This window comes from Fusarium solani (genome assembly GCF_023522795.1).
Source record: "Fusarium solani strain SB1 chromosome Unknown bctg00000000, whole genome shotgun sequence".
NCBI classification, from domain to species: Eukaryota; Fungi; Ascomycota; class Sordariomycetes; order Hypocreales; family Nectriaceae; genus Fusarium; species Fusarium solani.
The window spans coordinates 4,868,610-4,887,189 of record NW_027072157.1 but is presented as its reverse complement, the minus strand read 5'-3'; the positions used below and the strand labels follow the sequence as shown (position 1 = coordinate 4,887,189).

The window sequence follows — 18,580 nt, the reverse complement described above, 5'->3', positions numbered from 1 at the left end:
CAATCCGGTTTCTGGATCTGGAGTTTTGGGGGTGGTTGGGTTTTGTGCTTTTGCGTCTGTCTAGTTCTTGGAGCGGTTGAGGGTTTGAACGTTGTAGGGTTATTTGAGTACTTGATACCCTTTGACTTTTGAGATGACCAAGTAATGATATTCACATTATGTCAATTATAGTATCGCCGCATTGATCAACGTGAACCAGTGGGTGTTGATATCACACAAACCACCCTGTAGCCTATCAAAGGGATACATCACCACCCTACAGTCTATCAAGGCGATGCATCACCATTGTTTACACTCGTCTCGCGGCTCCGATCCCCGTAGAACCTCTTCCTCCTCCTCTGTGTCGTGTCTTCTCCCCTCCAGCCCCTACCCGGCACGATGGGCCTCAGGAAGCCATCGACATGCACGCCGCCAGCCACCTCCTCATCGCTGTCCATCTCCTCCGTCTGGCCCTGGTGCACGAGCTCAACGTGTCGTCGTAGATTGGCCTTGCGGGTGAACCCTTGTGCAGCTCGATCACACGAGGCGACGGGGCAGAAGACGAGTCCGCCTGCCGATGCTGACCGGGAACGCGGGGACTTGGGCGGTGCGGGTGATCGTGTCGAGCGTCGGCTGCCGAGTGAGTCTGGACTTCGGCTTGAGCGGGCGAGGGATGCTTGTCTGGAGGCAACGCGGCGCTGTACGAGGTCTGCCGCGCCGTCACTCTCATCATCAGCATCTTCGTCCTCGTCCGAGTATGAGAGCCGGATGGGCTCCGGACGGTACTCAACACCGCTGATACCTGTCCCTTGAGAGACAGGTACCTCGTTCAGCGTCCTAATCACCATACCCTCCTCAAAGAGGTCGGCGCAACGACGTGCTGTTCTAGCAATGGTCTCGCTCGAGAAGCCAGCAAGGGCAGCTGCTCCAAGCACATCGCTCCAGTCTCGAAGACCCCATCTCGCGCGCTTACGGTCCATATAAGTCCCAGAGGCCGAACTGGCGACATCACTGTCCGGTCCCTCAGATGCCCCTCGCTTCAGAGACAGAGACCGCTCGCGTTCGATGGCTTCGTCGCCCTTACGCATCCACTCCTCAAACGCAGCGTCCTTGTTCTTGGGCGTCGTCGGCTTCTTCCTGTGAGATTCGCGAGCAACGCGCAAGAGGAACTCCTCCTGCGTCTCTCCCTCACGAGGGACACGGATCTTTCTTGGACGGCCACGTCTGCTGGGCGTGGCGGGCGTGGGAGGTGCAGAGCCGTCCGTGTCGTGGGACGGCATCCGACGACCGCCGCGAGACAGCCTGTGCCCGCTCTGACTGTCGGATTCTTCTTCTGTAGAGGAATCGGACATGTAACTCATGCCCGCTAACCGCGAGTTGTGAAGGATAGATAGTGTGGCGTCGAGCTGCGATAGAATATGACGAACGGATGGCCGCAGCAACTGGTAGGATATCTCATCGTTGGTCGACTCTACCGGCTCGTACGTCTTGCGTCCCCCTCTACTGGTAATTTTGCTTCCCTCAGCATCTACTGCCATCTTCTCGCCTTCATCTTCTGTTTCAGGCCTCATGGATGACTCTCTCGATGGAACGACCGGTGTATCGTTGCCGCTCTCTTCGATAGAAGGGCGAGGTGCCATGTTGCTCATCCTCTTGCGGAAGCGCCGCTTGGCGGTCCGTAGAATAGTTGCCGAAACCTCCTCCTCTAGCTCGGTACTTGGCAGAATCTCTTCCTGTCTGCGAAATGTAAAGCGATCATCCTCGTCGGGTTGGCTGTTGATGAGCCGTTCCTTGGGGACTTGTTTGTGCTTCAGAGGCCACGCAGTCCACATCTTTGGCGGTGCCCAAACAGCATCCTGACCATCTGCCTGTATTAAATTTGGTCAGACCCATTCTCTTGAAACATTGTATGTGGCTCACCGTCTTGACCATCAGGTCCCGGACAGATTCCGCATCCCGGCTTCTTCGCTTCAGGGCGAAGGCATTGTAGAGATGCACAGAGAGATCCTGGTCCTGGAGTTGCTTCATCGACTGCCACAGCAGTCTATCCTCTTCCGTGAGGGTGCGCCATGTGGATTTTGGTCCTGTCCAGCGATTCGGTCTGTTCTCGCGCAGGTCCTCAGAGGCGATGGATGCGATCTCATCGCTGTCTAGCTCCCATGCCGTAGCGCTTGCTTCCATTGTGACAAACTCGAGGCGACGAAATGGTGATGATTAAGATAATAATTAGTACTGGATGAGATATTGGCCTCTCACATAGTCGAGCCTATTACTCATCTCTCAGATGAAAATTGTTGGTGTGGTTGTTGTCAGGTTCAAGTTTTACAAGGCCTCTTTCACCATGGTAGAAAAATTATAACAAGGTTCCTTTACCCACCTAGCATAAACACAAACACTCTACCACAGTTCACCAATAACCAACTTCACAATAGCTTCACAAAATCAAACAAACTCTCTTCTTTTCTTCGCATGCAAATTGAATCTATCCGAATGGTATAAAACATTGAAGCCTTTTACATTACGTACGCCTGCCTTACTTCGCCTTGCCCTTTGCCTTTTCCTTTTCCAGCTTTCTCCTCTTGGCCCGCAGCTTCTGGTCCTCGGCGCTCTTCTTGGTATTCGTGTACACCATCTGCTCGTACAGCTTCCGCTTCTTCTTGCTGAGCATGCCCTTGGCCCGCTCAATGTCCTCGGCCTCTTCGCGCGCCTTCTTGTTCAGCGCCTTGCGCGCCTCCTCCTTGGCCTTGGCCTTGGTGTTGGGCGTCTTGGACTTGACGGCACCGCCAGTGAGCTCAGCCTCCAGCTCTTGTTGACGCTGCTCGGCATCGTCCTCATCCTCGTCCTCCTCTTGCTCATCTTCGGAGAAGCCGCCAAACTCGTCGTCTTCTGCGTCTTCGCCATCCTCTTCTTCGTCTGAGTTGGCCACATCCATACCCTCAACAGTATCGTCAACCTCATCCTCGCCGTCGCTCTGAGCCTCAATGGCTTCCTCCTCAGGCTCCTGCTCCTCCAGAGGGATAGTGGGGTCGTAGGCGCCCTGGACGCTCTTCACGAAGGGGCTCAGATGGGGGGCAGAGAAGCGCCGGGAGCATACAGATGAGGCTCCTTCAGCTCGCCGTCATTGACACTGTCCCACACCCATTGGGGCTGGATGTAGGTTCTTCCAGGGACTCGTCGGTTGGCAGCAAGCTTCTGGGAAGTCTGGTTGTCCTCATCATCGCCATCCTCCTCAGTAACGGCCTGGATGGGAGGTCGGTCGACAATCTGGTGGGTAATGGCGGGATCAAGCTCATCAGTAGTGAAAGCACCACCGCCGAGCACAGCATCCCAACCGACACGCTTGCAGCCAAAAGACTTGAGCAGGAACTCGAGAGGTTGTCGGGGAGTTTCGCGGGAGAGGTAGATGGTCAGGTTGGAGAAGAGGTGGTTGGGGTTGTTTCCAGTGTTGGAAGGCTGGGGGAGCACATCGCCGCCAGGGGCCGCCGGCTCAAACTTGTCAATCACACCCGCATCCTGGTCCTCACCCTCCACCTGGTTCTCGGTCGCTGGTGTCGAATCATCTTCGGCTTCGCTGCCCTTGATCTTCTTGATAACCTTGTTAACGGCAGCCTGAACCTTGGGGTCGGGCTTGTGCTCGGCAGCCTCCAATTGCTTTTGCTGGTGCTCCTCGGCGCCGACCAGGGTCTTGCCCTCGAGAGTGAAGGCGCCAAGCTCGGCGGCATTCTCGTCCATGACCTGGTCGAACTTGGGAGGGTACTTGAGGCCAATGGAGGTGTACAGTCGGAAGTTGATGAAGCCAAGCAGGGTCATGTAGAACTCGATAAAGGTGCCCATGATGCGGAAATCGACATCGCCGACGACGCGCTGGTTAAACTTGTAGGGAACCAGCCAGAGAACGTCCTCTCCCTGGATGTTGGCCTGGTAGTAGATTCCCTTGATGGACAGAAACGACTTGGTAACGCTCTGCGACATGATCAGGTAGTGTTGGAACTCGAGGCAGAGACGCTCGCAACGGGCAACCATCTTGGCGGGAACCGACGAGGTGGACGGCAAGTTGGCGAACAGGAACAGCATCGACAGGCAGTCGTCGAGGTCTCGCAGGGCGTCAACAAAGGTCGGGTAGCGCTCCCGGATGACATGGTCAAGCGTGTATCGAGGCTTTCCAGTCTTCTCAGGTCGCGCAGCGTTCTTCTCGAGACGGGAGGCGTCGGTGACATCGCCGCGGCCGAGGGCGCGGGAGATCTTCTTCTCGAGGACCTTTTGGTCGCGGAACTTTTGCAGAAGCGGCTCATGGAGGAGGTACTGGATATCCTTGGCGTAGTAAAAGGTGGTCGAGCTGGTCGACGACTTGGACACCTTCTTCCTGCTCCGGGGCTCGCGAGGATAGATTCCCTTCCAGATGCACAGCTTTCGGAAGTCGGGCAGGCTGATCTGCAGCTTTCGAATCGCCTGGTTTCGGGTGACGTAGTTCTTGGCCGCGCCGGCCTTGCCCTTCTTCTTTATCCGAGCCATTGTGGTTGTTGTTGATGGCTCTTTTTGCTGGATGGTTGTATCTCGCAGCAGCAGTAGAAGCAGCGGGGCACTTTTTCCTGCTGTCTCTGTCTCTCAACTTTTTTTTCCATCGCGAAATTTTATGCCCAGAAGCACCGCCCTGGGCGCAAATAGATTAGGTCTAGCGCCATAATCGTGGTCCTCAATTGGCCAGTCCGCTTCTCACCGCCCGGGGCCATGCTCCAGCGCATCTCAGGGCCTTGCAGCGTCCATTCAGCGCTCGGCCAAGCAAAGCTCCAGCGGCTCTTCCAGCGGCCCCTCTCCCGCCGGTGGAGGTGGCCCGCCAAGCCTCAACCCGCCAAGTGGCCTCCAACGACAACTCGATCGCGATATCACACCTCGACGCGATCCCCCCTCCACGACCAGCTCCTCTTCGAGCAATGCAATGCCTGGCATCATGACATTGCGAGGCAAAGCCAGCGTCTACGCCGGCGCCGCTCTGCTCCGGCTCGCCCTCTTCCTCGCCTTTCCCGGCCTCCCCGACCTCCTAACCAGCCGCGTCGAGATCTCGACCCCCGTCACAAGCTTCAAGCGATGTAAGCCCCTCGCTCCCGGCGCACTCTAGTCCATGCGCTCACACGGGTTTTCTTTTCCAGTGCAAGAGGGTCTGTTCCTGTACACGAATAACGTTTCTCCTTACGATGGCGGCGTCTTCCATCAGGCCCCGCTGCTGCTACCATTGTTCTCGCTGCTCCCAGACGTCAAGGTCTGGCCTATCTTCACGCACCTGCTCTACATCGCCGTAGACCTCCTCAGCGCCGATGCGTTGTACAAGATCGCCAATTCGGGCGAGGCGGCTAGCTCGAAGCTGTTTACATCGCCGCGCCGGGCAAACAAGTTTGTTGGCGCCGCCGTTGCTGCTGCGTAAGGAAGATGTTCTTAGCTGTACTCAACACCAACACTAACATCATGCGACAGCTTCTTGTTCAACCCCTACACCATCGCCACATGTATAGGACGATCAACCGGCGTCTTTACCAACTGCGCCATCCTATATGCTATCGCCAGGGCTATCAAGGGTTCTCCTTTCAACGCCATGATTGCCCTGTCGTTCGCCTCTTACCTATCCATGTACCCCATCCTCCTTCTCCCTCCTCTGATTCTCCTCGCCTTTGATCGCCAGTCTGAGAAGCGCCGAGTTGCATACCTGGCCAAGTTTGCGGCTACCAATGTTCTCATCGTGGTGGGCTGCGTCATCTCACTGCTGGGCATGTCCTTTGTCTTGGCTGGCAACTCCTGGGACTTCCTCGCCCGCACATACGGCATCCAATTGACGTTGTCGGACCTCACGCCTAACGTCGGTTTGTGGTGGTACTTCTTCATCGAGATGTTTGACTCGTTCCGGGCCTTCTTCCTCGGTGTCTTCTGGCTTCACCTCGCCTCTTATCCCGCCGCTCTCTCTATCCGTCTGCGGCCTCAACCGTTGGCCGTGTTGGCCATCCTTTTGGGCACATTCTCCATCTTCAAGCCATATCCCTCGCTTGCGGACGCGAGTCTTTTCCTCTCTGTGGTTCCCTTGTTCCGGCACGTTTTCCCTCTGATGCGATATGCCTTTGTCACGACATCAACGCTCCTCTATGCGACGTTCCTCGGACCGGCTTTCTACCACCTCTGGATCTATTATGGAAGCGGCAACGCAAACTTCTTCTACGCCATCACGCTTGTGTGGAGCTTGGGACAGAGTCTGCTGGTGACCGACCTGACTTTTGCGGTGTTGAGAGATGAGTGGGAGATTGACCGGCCTGAGATGGCAGGCAAGGAGATCCGGCAGATATAAGCCCATATATCAAGAGGTGGAAGACATGGGTATCTGGTGTAGAATTAAACTCAACTCGAGAGCACAACGTCTTTCGCAGTTAAAACATCTAGACTTCAAGAAGTAAGGTCGTCTTGGATCGTTTTGTGTACCACTAAGGCCACTGGAGGCTGCCTATACAGGATAGAGATACAGTAATATTACACTCATATCATAAGATGCCCAGCTTAGTCCACCTCTGTGTCCGTCTCGACGAACCGGGCATCGTTTGACTGATAAGCTGGAGCAGACCGTGGAGCTTGATAGCTTCCGAAGGCGGAATCCAGTATAGAACCAACCGCACCTAATCGACTCAGCTTTGAGCGATTCCGCTCCGACTGCCACACCTGTATCCGGGATCCAAAAGGCTGCATCGCCCTGTACATGTGGTAGCCATATCCGAGAGCCGCACTTGTTGCAATGAGGCTCATGGCTAGCATCAAGGTCCTCCCGTCTACACCTTTGATGCTCTCCTCAGCTCTTCTCCTTACTTCAGTAGCGTAGTGGTCGCCGAGTCCTGGGACGTTGTACACAATACTGTCGAGAGTGCGAGCACCAACGCGGAGGGCCGTATCATGGCCAGATTCAACCCATGGAAGAGAGCCCTGCTTCTCCAGACCTCTTGACTTGATGTCGTCCACAAACTTGGACAACCTAGGTGTCTTCTTCTCAAGCCAATCCTTCAGGAAAGACCGCGGCACCGGAGCGTCACGCATCAATGCAAGGTAGCCAAATGCTAGGCAGTCCAGAGATGAAGGGCTAGCACTCTCAAAAAAGCCAAAGGTCTTCTCAGAATCTCCTTTCAGGTAGTCGTCAAGCACCGAGAGGCAGTCCTCGGCCAGTCCGTACAGTCGAATCAGCACGGCTTGCTCAGGGGTCATCTCCTCGTGAATCGTCTTCTTAGTCCGCGCCGGGATGTGCCTTCGAAACGCTTCAGGGAGAGCATCCCGGCCCGAAGATAAGTGCAGGCCGCCATTGGGATCAAAGTCAGTGTCCATGTCCGCGAAGCCGAGATGCTCAACACGCTTCACGGCCTCTGCCCGGATCAGCGGTGGAACGGTCCATGTCAACGGGAATGGTAGGAGCGAGCTAAAGGCAGGACGAGTAGTAGCGGCCCAGTTCGCAGCAGAGACGTAGAGCGAGAGGTCCAGCAAGGGGGCAGCGTGAGCGGTCAAGAATGCACCGTACGCGATGCGATCCGCCTGCTGGATAGGCGTCAAGCCGGCGTCCAGATTGTCGCCGAGGGACTTCGAAGCCAGGTAGTCGACGATGGGCGCATAGCCGCTCGTCCAGACGCCCTCATGGTGGAGTGCGGGGAGAGTATCTGGGGTCAAACGGTTAACAAACAAGGTTCAAACCCGAGCAGGGATGATGGGGGTGAAGGAAAATCGTGAATCATACTAGATGGGCTGATGGACGGGTCGTTGCTAGGGATCAGGCGCCAGGCTGAGGCGGGGAGGCTGATGTGAAGGTATGTGATGATAGCGAGGCACTCCGGATCAATGGACGGCAGGCCAAACGCCGAGCCCCAGACGTGGAGGTCCAACATGACTGACGGGACGGGACGGGGACCGATGAGGTTATCGCAAAGACGTCATACGCTTAGACAATGAGCGATTAAGCACGAGGCGCGGTAAGCTTTCTGATGCAGGCGCTCGGGCATGCAGGAAACGGCTCGAGATAATCCTGCAGCGTATCGCCGAGACGGATGTCCGGTGTAAGTAACGGTCGGTCGAGATCCTTGAAGCTTCAAGACGCCAGCCTTGTCGCCCTGCCCTGCAGCGGCAGACCAAGGCCCGCCCCCATGTCACGGCCCGGGCGTAAGCCACAGCGCGTAACCACGTGACCTGTCATGGAGCCATGGGCTGTGACTGACAGCCTGAGCCTCTCGTAACTAGGCGTCGTTGCAAGCATCCTCACCCAGCTCATGATGACCTGGAGAAAGCATCTCATTGTCACGATCTTGTTCGGGAGAGGGACCAACACACTGTTCGTCCGTACCCCCTGTGGCAACATGGCGCCCCTGAAAGAGCATCGCATATGGCATGCTTCCTGATGCTACACCACCACGCGTTCCTCGAACGTCGTGATCTACATACCAGCCCATCACAATCCCCGTCCAGCGCCCTACATGGCTGAGCGGTGCATACTCAGGACTGCCAGAGCTTGAAACAGAAAGGGAGTTGGTCCGGGGAATGAGGGGTCAGAGTCTGAAAGAAGCTATTTCGCCCGCTTTGGTGTGAGACCCAAAGGTGTGCAACACAGCCCACCTAAACAAGGCAGCCGATATATGTAGTCGATTCTATAGCGCTATCAGACGTGTAAGCAAGCAGACACACACACTGCCCACTTTACGAGATGGTTTCCTTACCCCTTGAGCGGGCGTCGATGCTGACCTCGGCCTTGTGAGACAAGTCAGGGACACAGGAGATCAAGGTTGGACACGTTTTCGCCACACAGCAATTAAACGTTTGCCCAATACTGCCAAGATTCGCGGGCCTTGCAGCTCTCGCAGCCGTGACCGCCTGTTTCATCATTCCATGATCCACCTCTTTGACTGTCCTCGACGTGGGACGACAGGACGAGACACGCGCTATCCAACCCCACAGCCTTGTTTGGGCTGCTGTCCCAAGGATCGGTTGGTGCCAGGAAATCCAGTCGCTCACCTTGGCGTCTAGTCCGTCTTCCCCTGAGTTTGGGACCAATGAACTGTATCGGCCGGCCTCCCTCCGTCCCAGTGCGGGAGCAAAGCTCCCGTTGGCCTCGACGCCGGCTCAGAGCCGGGCATAAGGAAACGAAACGCTATTTACAAACCACTCGGAAACCGATATCCTTATGGAGTGAAGATCTAGAGACGGGGCTTGGACGGCTAAAGTTAGCAAAAAAGGAAAAAATATGATTGTCAAATGACGAAGACGAAATCGCTGGCATCTTGCGCTGATGGATGTGCCTTGCCATTCCCGGCCCCCGGATTACGGGCTCCTCTCTGAAAATAGGAGACGAGCCGGGCTGCAAGCCACGGCAGGAACGGGAGAATCAAGAGGCAGCACAAGGACACACACACAATACAGGCCTCGTCAGGTCCAGGGGAGCCCTGCAGGTTTCAGTCCTTGGGAGAGCGTCAGCTGGGTCGGGATCGACGGTGCAAGAGAGAGGCGTGGCACCGAGAGTCAAAGAGATGCTGCAAGCGAGCAGGCACACCTTGACAACTCTTGGCTACTCCGGCCTTGGATGATGAATGATGATGCTGCTGCGCTGGGCTGGGCAGGCTGGGGTGCGAGCGAGGGGATACGATGCAAGGGAGAGAAGCAGGACAGGACAGGGATGTAGGAGATCACGAGGCTCGATCGGGACAGGGATGATGGTAATTTGGGCAACAGCCATGGACAATCCACAATCTGGGGGTTGAGTCCGTCCGCTATTTCGGGCACTGAGGCTAGCAATAGGGAAGACTCGGAAGCGGTGGGCGTCAGGTCAAGGGCATTGTTCAGATTCAGTTGGGACCATGTTCTTTTGGGCAATTTCATGTTTGATTCAGTTCGCGTAATAACTCTGGTATCTCGTTCCCTTTCCGTCAACACTGAGTGATCAGTGGACTTGATCCCATTTGCTCCTTAGAAAAGAGGCGAGTAAAAGTAACCCATCCTTAAAAACAATATCTATGTTCCCAACCGGCGTATTCATCATGATAATAGTGTCAAAAAGTCCACTCTCGTTCCCCATCGTGACACGCCCAACGCAGCAAGACCTTTGCGATGTGTAGTGTGTGAGACGCCCATGGTAATGCCTGTCTAATGATACAGTTCCCAAAATCCCTTTCGGAACAAAATAATCCTCCCAAATAGTTGATCAAACGAAGTAGAGAAGGGCAAAATAGGCAAGAGTGTAATAAGGTGATTAGATAATATCGTAGGAGGGGTATTGAACGGTGATGCGCTGTAAAAGAGAGGCGCACGCAACAGAAGTGAAAGATGAAGGAGTCCGGTCGGTCCAGCCAAAAGGGACGAATGAAGAGTGTGGCTGTCGAGGCCGGGCCATGTGTGGCCAGGTCGTCAAGTGAACGCCTGGGTTGGGTGAATGCGGCCCAGGCAGGGCTGGAGTTGTGGTTGTTGTTGAAATGCGGTAGAAGCAGGGTGTTTGATTCGACGGCCGAACCCGTGATGTTGCAGTTACTGTTGCAGGCAGGTGACTTTTGCGTTTGGCCAGCTCACAGGGAACCCAGAATTGGCGGTAGTGATTAATTAGGTGCATGCGGGAGACGGGTTGGGGTTGTGTTGGAGTTGCGTTGCGGGACTCGCATGTGCATATGCGCACGCGCGCCATCGCGAACAAGGCCTTGGAAGACCTGAGTGTGAACCTTGTTCATTGTCTGTGTAACCGAGGATAAGAGGAGCCCGGTAGTGAGGGTGCCATGGAAGCCTTGGATTCCCAGAGATGTTGAGCCGAGGAGGATTGTTGATTGCATTGTAGGCCGTCGATGAAGTTGTCGATCCGTTTAGCCTCGCTTGGGCAGAGGAGGAAGAGGGCGGCTGGGAGGTGGGCCGGGGCAGGGAGGAAGTTGCGAAGGTCGCTGAGCAGGCATGTTGATTGTGGTTTGTTGGTGTTTGCTTAAGAAGCTTCGAGTAGGTTGAGTGAACTGAGGACGGTTGGCTCAGTTCTTGGTGTTGTGGTTGAGTGTTGGTAAGAGTTGAGTGACTCGAGATTGTATGTTGCAAGTGAAGAAGCTGGAGGCGAGTGCGAGTGCCTAAATAGGATGGATTGCTTGCTTGCTTAGATATCGAGTCGATGATGAGAATGATTAACAGCTTTTTTCTCGTGGGGAAGAGGGAGGTCGCTGCCCTTTTTGTATTCCTGGCCGGCCAGTCTGGTGTTTGTGCCTCCAGCTCCTAGTCAAAGGTAATCTGAAGTGAAGCAGCCCGCCCAGGGCGCAAGACACAGGGCACCACTTCTGACAGGGGCAGAAGGGGGAGTGAATCCACGCCCTCGATGGACCCGACCCCCAGGAGATGATGAGCGCCCCACCAGGTGTTTGGCCAGACACACGCCCCCCCTGGTCATGGTGCTCTGTGAAATGGAGGTCAGGCCTCTCGTACGAGGTAGATACGTCAGTGGAGGTACTTTGGCATCAGGTACCTGAAGCGAGCGACCTGTCTGAGCCCAGGTGAGGGCGGCCGTCCGCTGAGGGACCCATGCCACGCCTCTCTTTCACGTTTCCCTCTACCATGCCATGCCGCCCGGGATCCAATAATACCTGCCGGCCTTTTCAGTTCTGATGCGGTGTAAGAGAATCAGATGCGACTTGGCACCCCTCGACTCTCTCTCTCTCTCTCTGCCTCTCTCTGAACTGACGGTGACGCAGTGGGCCTCGACCAACAAAAGGGAAATTGAAACAAGTCTGCCAACTATCGAGCATGGGGGTCCCCCTGGGAGATCAGTTCCCCACGGCCCCTTGTCGCACAAGAATGCCTAGTAATTCTACTGAAATAGCTGTGCAATATTGCAGTAATTACATGCGTTGCGCTCTAGCAGAGCCTTTCCTTGGTTCTATTTCCTGTGCGCACCGAACGCTCGCTCGCCAGCGTTGCACGCGCTCGGCCACAAGTTGACGCCTGCGCTGCTGCAATGCGCATCAATTACCAGGGCAGGAGGAGGCACTTGCTCATTCATTAAGCCCAGCAATATGGATACAGTCTGTTGGGACACACGCCCAAAAAAGCAACAGTTGCTCGAGACTTGTGTAGTCGTAGTAGACGCAGTACGGATGCCATGATGACGACCCCATGCTTGGTACAGCTCACCAAACAGCCAACGATTGGATCTCTAGAGATCACCTGGCCCGGCCTAGCAAGGCTGCCCAGGCGGTAGAGCAGCAAAAGATTCTGTAAACAGCAACTACTGATGCAGTGCGAGGCCCCGGGCCAACGAATTTGTGGCTCATCAGTAAGCAACTCGATCTGCAAAAAGGCGGCAGACATTCCGACGCTACCATCAGAACATACAGACATTGAACAAAAAAGACCTCAGGTCGTCAAATCTTTCCGGTCCGGCGGCCGAAACGCACGCCCGCCCGCCCCCCAATCGCCGAGGCATTCAGAAATAAATCCGATGGGAGAAATGCTGGCTACCTAGGAAGGGAAAACGAGTCCCAGCCAAGCCGAGCCCCGAGTGGTCAAAAACACACATGTCCATTCCAGCCGCCCCGGCTACTGAACCGTTGACTTTCAGCGACCGAAACTCTCATCAGTCGCGAGAGCAAACGCACGCACACAAAATTTTAAAATTTCATCCTCTTTCTTGTTAATCGTCGGACCGAGTGACCGGACGGGCTTGGACGGGCTGGGCTCTCGTCAACGCCAAGAAGGAGCCAGAGTTGCGAAGCGAAACTGGAGAACTGGTGCAAGGACTCGCAAGGCCTGGCCTAGGGAGAGGGTTCCACAACAGGCTTGGTATGGAACGCATGGAAGCCTCATAGAAGGCCATCCTGGCTGCCCAAAGAGCGTCCAGGCTCCCTCCCATCGAGGCGCTAAAGGGGTCTCTCTCTCGCCTTTGTTTTTTCTTCGCCTGCGCTGGAGAGGGCCCAGCCTGGGGGTGGCATCAAGTGGGAGATGAAGTGGGGAGCGTCCGGGGGGGCGTCAGAGAGGCTAGGCGCTCGTAGTTGAATGACGTCCAATTTCGCCCGTCATGACCTGTCAAGGACCATGTAGGGGCTCCGCAAAGGCAAAGAGCAAAAGGCCAAGCCCGGGAACGTGGGCGAGAGGATCATTGAGAAGACTCCCTGCAAAAGCTGAGACCAGGGGGTTGACACCGCTCGATTTTTCGTCGTCGCACAACGGCCAACCGCAATTTGAGGTCAGGTGCCGGCTCAACAAAGGACTACCCCCTCGTAAAAAAGGCGGCAGCAACAGCAGCAGCAGGGCTGAGTGATGGCTGATGGATGCTGACCGCTTGCAGAAGAAAATAGTGAGCCCGTCTTACAAAGAAGATATGGAAACGTTTCGCTAGATGGGCCAGTGAGTGTTGGTTTCACCCACGTTCCTGTCTGGCGCAGCAGTATGTTGCGGTCTCATGTTTTGAGCGATCCCGTCAGGCCCAGACCTTGTCGATACTTGTGGGATATCGATTCCGATCGCGGGGATATCCAAGTCATGGCAATTTGTTCTGACTTAAACTGATCTGTTGTCTCGGTTGTTGGTGACAGAAGGTCTCAGATGGCTGATACCCCAATCCTTGCGTCTCAGAACACGTATTCGCTCTACCGCTCGCTAGTCCAGGCATCCCGTCCCGTCTTGTGTTGTGCATAGTTATGGATGGGTTTCTTTAATTACACCTGTCGCAAGGCTGTGCCTCTATACTCGTCGTCATTCTATGCCAGCAACGTATTCGTTTCAGGTTCCGCTCTTGTTAGTATTCGGTACTATTATTGCACGCCAGCTCACATCATCACATCTCCTTCAGACGGATGGCGCCGCAGAGAACGTGTCCCTCCCATCAAACGATTTAGCTTGCAACCGAGGCGCTTCCTCGGCGTGCTCAGAACTCTAACCTTCAGCAGCCATTCGGAATTGGCTTGGATGGCTTACACGCGGGCCGCCCTCACGGCAAAGAAGGCATGCCAAGCAAGTCCAAGCCCAGGGGGAAAAGAAGAGAAGATGGCAACAGAAACTCGTTTCACCTCTTTTTTCGCGGCTGAGGCGTCACGGTTTCTGCGCCCAAAGTGAAAAGTGAGCAGATGCTCGCGGTACTGCCGTAGCTTGTGCCTGGCGTAACCTGTTTCGAGCGTCCTATCTCGCCGGGTAACATTACATCGCATCTATGTTCCTCTGCCACAGCGGGCGCCGTTGACCTCGACGAGCATGTGTGGTTGTTTGGGGTTACGAGGTGCTTTCCCGGACGGAAATAGCACGCCAGGCCTGTAAGCCATGCCACAGAGCCAGATTCAATGTCCCGACCCGATTGTGTGTGTTCAATGTTCCATGGCGTTGTGTTGCTGTGCCGCCGCCTCTTTTTTTTTCTTCTTCTTTTCCTTCCTTTTACCCAGGTCTAGGCTCCATCCTCGCCCGCTGCAGCCCTACATTCTATTCGCAACCCCCGAACCCCATCCCGCAAGTGGTTCATCGGTGACGCTGCCCGACCTCTGGATCGACATCCCTGCCTGCCAGCAGCAGTGTCGTTCGCTGCTCTCCACAGGCGCAGGCGTCAGAAACAAAGGACCCCCCGGACCAGCCTGGGGTCCGCGATGACTCACACGCGCTCTTGTGACGGTGATGCTGTGTGCTACTGCTGCACATTGCCCGTGATTCCGACCCAACCGGGCGCGACGTTGCCGGTCCCAACTGGCTGGCAGGGGGGAAGGCTCGGCAGCGAGGCTCAGCAATGACGGTGTGGTGTGTGAGCGTGCTTGAGTGCGTGCGTGCCCCCACGGCCAAACGGCTGCTACTGCAATTACTGGTGCTTATTCGTATTCATGGTGCTCGATACAATGCAACGCAACAGCCCAACCTAACCTCCACTCCCCATCATCATCATCATCATGGGTTAACCCCATCATTAGCAGATCTCTCTTATTATTATTCCCACTCCTGCGAACCACGTTCACCGCGACTTTGCGGAGCGGGAGAATGCTGGGTAAAGTCGAGCGAGCAAGCGCCAAGATGGAGTTTTTTTTGTGGGAAATGTGATGAAGTCATAGGGGTCCTTCACCCCGTCCCCGTACGGCCGAATGCGGATCTGATATCGGTCTATGAACAGGTCATGTGCTGATCAATATATTTTGTGTTGTCCATTATTCGTGTCTGAGGCTCAATAACACGCCCAATCTCGGTGCCGTGTTTCGTCAGTCCCGCGGGATCATGGCCCAAGCCTTTCTTCCGACGCCGGCTTGGAAATGTTCCAGCAACATTATGAGGCTCCGTTAACTTACTACGGAGTAGCAAGTCCAATAGGCGGCTCTTTAATTAGCGACTGAGGCGTCAGCGTCTGGCAATAGATGAGGTCTAGCAGGGGTGGGCGAGCAAGCATGCCCTCCATTAAAATCACAACCGAGCGCACACCGACAAGAGGTCGGTCAATTAAAGAAAAATAGAAAGGCCCCGTCGCAAAATGGAAGCGCGGGACATTGATTCTAGAGCCACGGCACGGACATTGCCTTGGCGCAAGCATCCGCTTTGTTTAGCTAGTCCAGCGAGCGAGTGGTTGGGCTGAATTTCATGCTCGGGGCGTTGCATTGAAGGTCGGTTTACCGCTCCTCTGGGTCAACGCACTTGGGTTTGCTTCTGAGTCAGCGGGATGCGATCTCATTTGTGATGAGGAGAGCGGTCTGCGATGAATGGATCGCACTTACACGGACAGCGCACATGTTTGTCTGCGTTGTCTCAACGCTTAAGCACGACCGAGTTTAAACGCTCCATTGCTTAATTGTTTGTTACTGTAGTTATTATGACTTGAGATGATAAATCAAATCACTTTACTGGGTCACGGTGTCTCGTGCCCCCGGACAACACACGGACGACCAAACATCACCAACACATCATGCACAACATGCTGTCAGTGAGCAGACTTGGGCTCTTACACGGCCCAACCCAGGGCTTGAGCGCTTCACTCTCATGCTGCACCAGTCGCAGCAAAGACCATACGGTTGCAGACAGGACAGGCATGGAGTTCATCTACCGACAGAGGGTCGGTACATGGTTGTCGAGTATCCCCTTTCCGGGACCAGTCTTGGGGGGGTGTGTCTCAATTTCCCATGTCCCATCTGCCTTATCCGCAGCCGGCGTTGTTTGACCCCTGCTACTTTTTTTTTTTTTTTTGTCTTTTTCGTCATGTTGTCTTTTTTTTTTTCCTCTGGCCCTTTCGCCCTCGTCATACCGCCCGCGTCAAAGTGCACGAGCCTCCTGCACTACAATTTACAGTACACGCAGAACGAACGGCGGGCCCCCCTTCTCCTTTGTGCTGCTTCTGTTGGGAGATTAATGCCCTAGACCCTGCATAGACGATGCTTGGAACTATCTCTCCATTTAACATTATTGCTCCCCACACAAGGTAAAATCAGCCTCAATAGCGACAAAAACGGTTGCGGAATTTCAGCCCCCTTCTCCATACATACGCTCAGTGTCTTTCTTTTTTGCCGTTCCGTCCAGTGCCCCTGACTACTGCGTGCGCCAGAGTTCGGGTGGTGGCAAACTCGATGCTAGCGGATAACAGGGGGTCCAACGGCTCTTAGGGCCTTTGCCTTTCACTCTGAATGATTGTCGTGTGGTCATTGCTGGTTAATCTCCAGGATGACGAGGCACCACCACCTGGACCTGGAGATGAATTGACTTCTATTGAAGGGGGTGTGTGTGTCGAATCGAGTCGCACGGATCGAGCTAGCAGAGATTTTTCCTTCCTTCTTTCCTTCTTCTCCCCTTCTTCTTTTTCCTTCTTCCAATCCGGGGTCTGAGATGGATCCCCGGTTCCAGACCGCCGGGTTTCTGATGAAATCTGCCCCTTCACCGACTTCTCTCCCTGGGGTATCCAGAAAGTGGGAATTGTGGCAAATGATTGGAAACGCGATGGAGACTGTGGTTACTGTTTTGGGCAATTTTGACGGGAGGCGGGCTGGCTTTTCGTCTCGTCTCGTCTCCGGTACTGTACTTGAGATCATCGCCAACATGCTTTCTCGTCGGTTCCGCGCCCTGCCCCTTAATTGATCAAGATCATCCATGTCCTCGGAGTGGCAAATTCCTGTCTGGTATGGATGGACGGTACAATGTTTTGTGATTGCTGATCAGGAACCGGCAACCTCGGCGTCACTGTCAACCAACAGAAAGGTTCTCGGTGTTCCGAATCGTCCTCCCGTCAACCCCATGACAAGAAAAAAGGAAAAAAAACGTATGCCTGCAGCGATCAATCAGCTGGGCTGGCCTTGATGCTACCTCTTGGCTACTACCAAACACCACAGAGGGCTCGTCTCAGAGCCTACGGATGCCAAATTGGTGGTGGTCATCTGACACGTTGGCTACCACGGTCTCACGCCGCTCTCGGCAGTTCGCTCCGAGTTCAACACGGCCATCCGCGCCCGTTCCGCTGCGCTGGTACCCCTAGGCAGAGATGAAGCGGTCGCCCAGGCACCGTCGCATTCTTTGACGTGCGCAGCGTCGTCTCGAGCTTGTTTGGGATTCTGAGACCGGGGTTGGTAGGGGGCCTCACGGAGACGCCGTACCTCGGCCTCCCCAGATGAGGCTTAGCCCAAGGCCACTTTGCTTCTTCTTTCTTGTTCTGCCACCAGCCCCAGCCAGCCTCCTGACGCCAAAACCGTTGGAGTGTCTTTCTTCTCCAGGCGGTCGGCCTCGGACCCCAGTGATTTCGGACGAGGCTTGGGGACAATGGTCAGCACGAGCTGAAAACCGGCGCTTGCGTTGCGACGTTACAAGATCCGGCTCTTCAAAGAAGCCGGTCTATCTGCAATAGTGCCGAGGAGACCTGCCAAGAGGCCCTTTCTCCTGTGTTGTCTCCAGTACTTTACCATCAAGTGCCGGTAGTTCCAGGCTCTGGCCCGTGCAAGCTTCGGAGCCGTTGTCAAAACCATTCTATCGGTTCTTGGTGTTGTCTCGAATGCCCCAGAAAAACATCGGAGATAATTCATCTCGAGGCAAGCCGTCCCACAGCAGCTGAGCTGAGTACGGGGTCCAGCCCAGCAGAATCTCGTACCAAAGTGATACAATCTTGTTAGTGACATATCAAGAGTGTCACGGCTTCCACACCTGAAGGCGCCCTGAGTCGTTGAGCCAGGCCGAGTTGCACGTTGTGTCAGCTTTCCGTGTCTCAGCCAAGGCGTCCAGACGAACGCCTCAGAGGCACATACGAGAACGACACGAACGCACCAATGCGAATGCGGCTGACGACCTTGATGCAGCAGCACGGAAAAGGAGGGTCAAAGCCACAGGGCAGGGCAGCCGTTGGGCTGAGGTGAACACGTCGAGATATTGGATGAAGCAAGCCACGGTAACCAAGAATGGACCACACCCACCTGCAGCGTTGCGCTCACCTCCTGTCAAGCCACAGCTCCAGGGGCTCGCATTCACTCCACGTGGAAGTCAGGGGGACGTTGGCCCTGGTGTGTGCGAGAGAGTGTGGCGTCCCCTGACGATCGCCGTTCGTGTCAACGATGTGGGAACACTCCATGTATCAAGTTGACCAAAGGCTGGAGTGTGCGCTTGTTCATATGCAAGAGACCCCTTTCGATCAAACAATATCCGAGCGCTACACATTGCAGGC

General features: G+C 55.0%; 4 protein-coding genes across 4 annotated transcripts; 1 reads left to right on the top strand and 3 right to left on the bottom strand.

The window, feature by feature from the left end:
• Positions 1–266: 266 nt before the first annotated feature.
• MRS44_001540 (uncharacterized protein) lies at positions 267–2,160 on the bottom strand (the record flags this gene model as incomplete). The annotated part of the gene is made up of 2 exons (XM_046283820.2): positions 267–1,847; positions 1,900–2,160. 2 exons carry the CDS (start codon positions 2,158–2,160, stop codon positions 267–269), a joined length of 1,842 nt encoding a protein of 613 aa, XP_046138188.2.
• A 352-nt stretch (positions 2,161–2,512) lies between these two features.
• On the bottom strand, positions 2,513–4,491 carry MRS44_001539 (uncharacterized protein; the record flags this gene model as incomplete). The annotated part of the gene is made up of 2 exons (XM_065623736.1): positions 2,513–3,023; positions 3,074–4,491. 2 exons carry the CDS (start codon positions 4,489–4,491, stop codon positions 2,513–2,515), a joined length of 1,929 nt encoding a protein of 642 aa, XP_065480162.1.
• A 436-nt stretch (positions 4,492–4,927) lies between these two features.
• Positions 4,928–6,307, top strand: MRS44_001538 (uncharacterized protein; the record flags this gene model as incomplete). The annotated part of the gene is made up of 3 exons (XM_046274881.2): positions 4,928–5,066; positions 5,127–5,394; positions 5,449–6,307. 3 exons carry the CDS (start codon positions 4,928–4,930, stop codon positions 6,305–6,307), a joined length of 1,266 nt encoding a protein of 421 aa, XP_046138190.2.
• A 206-nt stretch (positions 6,308–6,513) lies between these two features.
• Positions 6,514–7,874, bottom strand: MRS44_001537 (uncharacterized protein; the record flags this gene model as incomplete). The annotated part of the gene is made up of 2 exons (XM_046267317.2): positions 6,514–7,649; positions 7,727–7,874. The coding sequence occupies 2 exons, from the start codon at positions 7,872–7,874 to the stop codon at positions 6,514–6,516; spliced, it is 1,284 nt and encodes a 427-aa protein (XP_046138191.2).
• Positions 7,875–18,580: the final 10,706 nt, after the last annotated feature.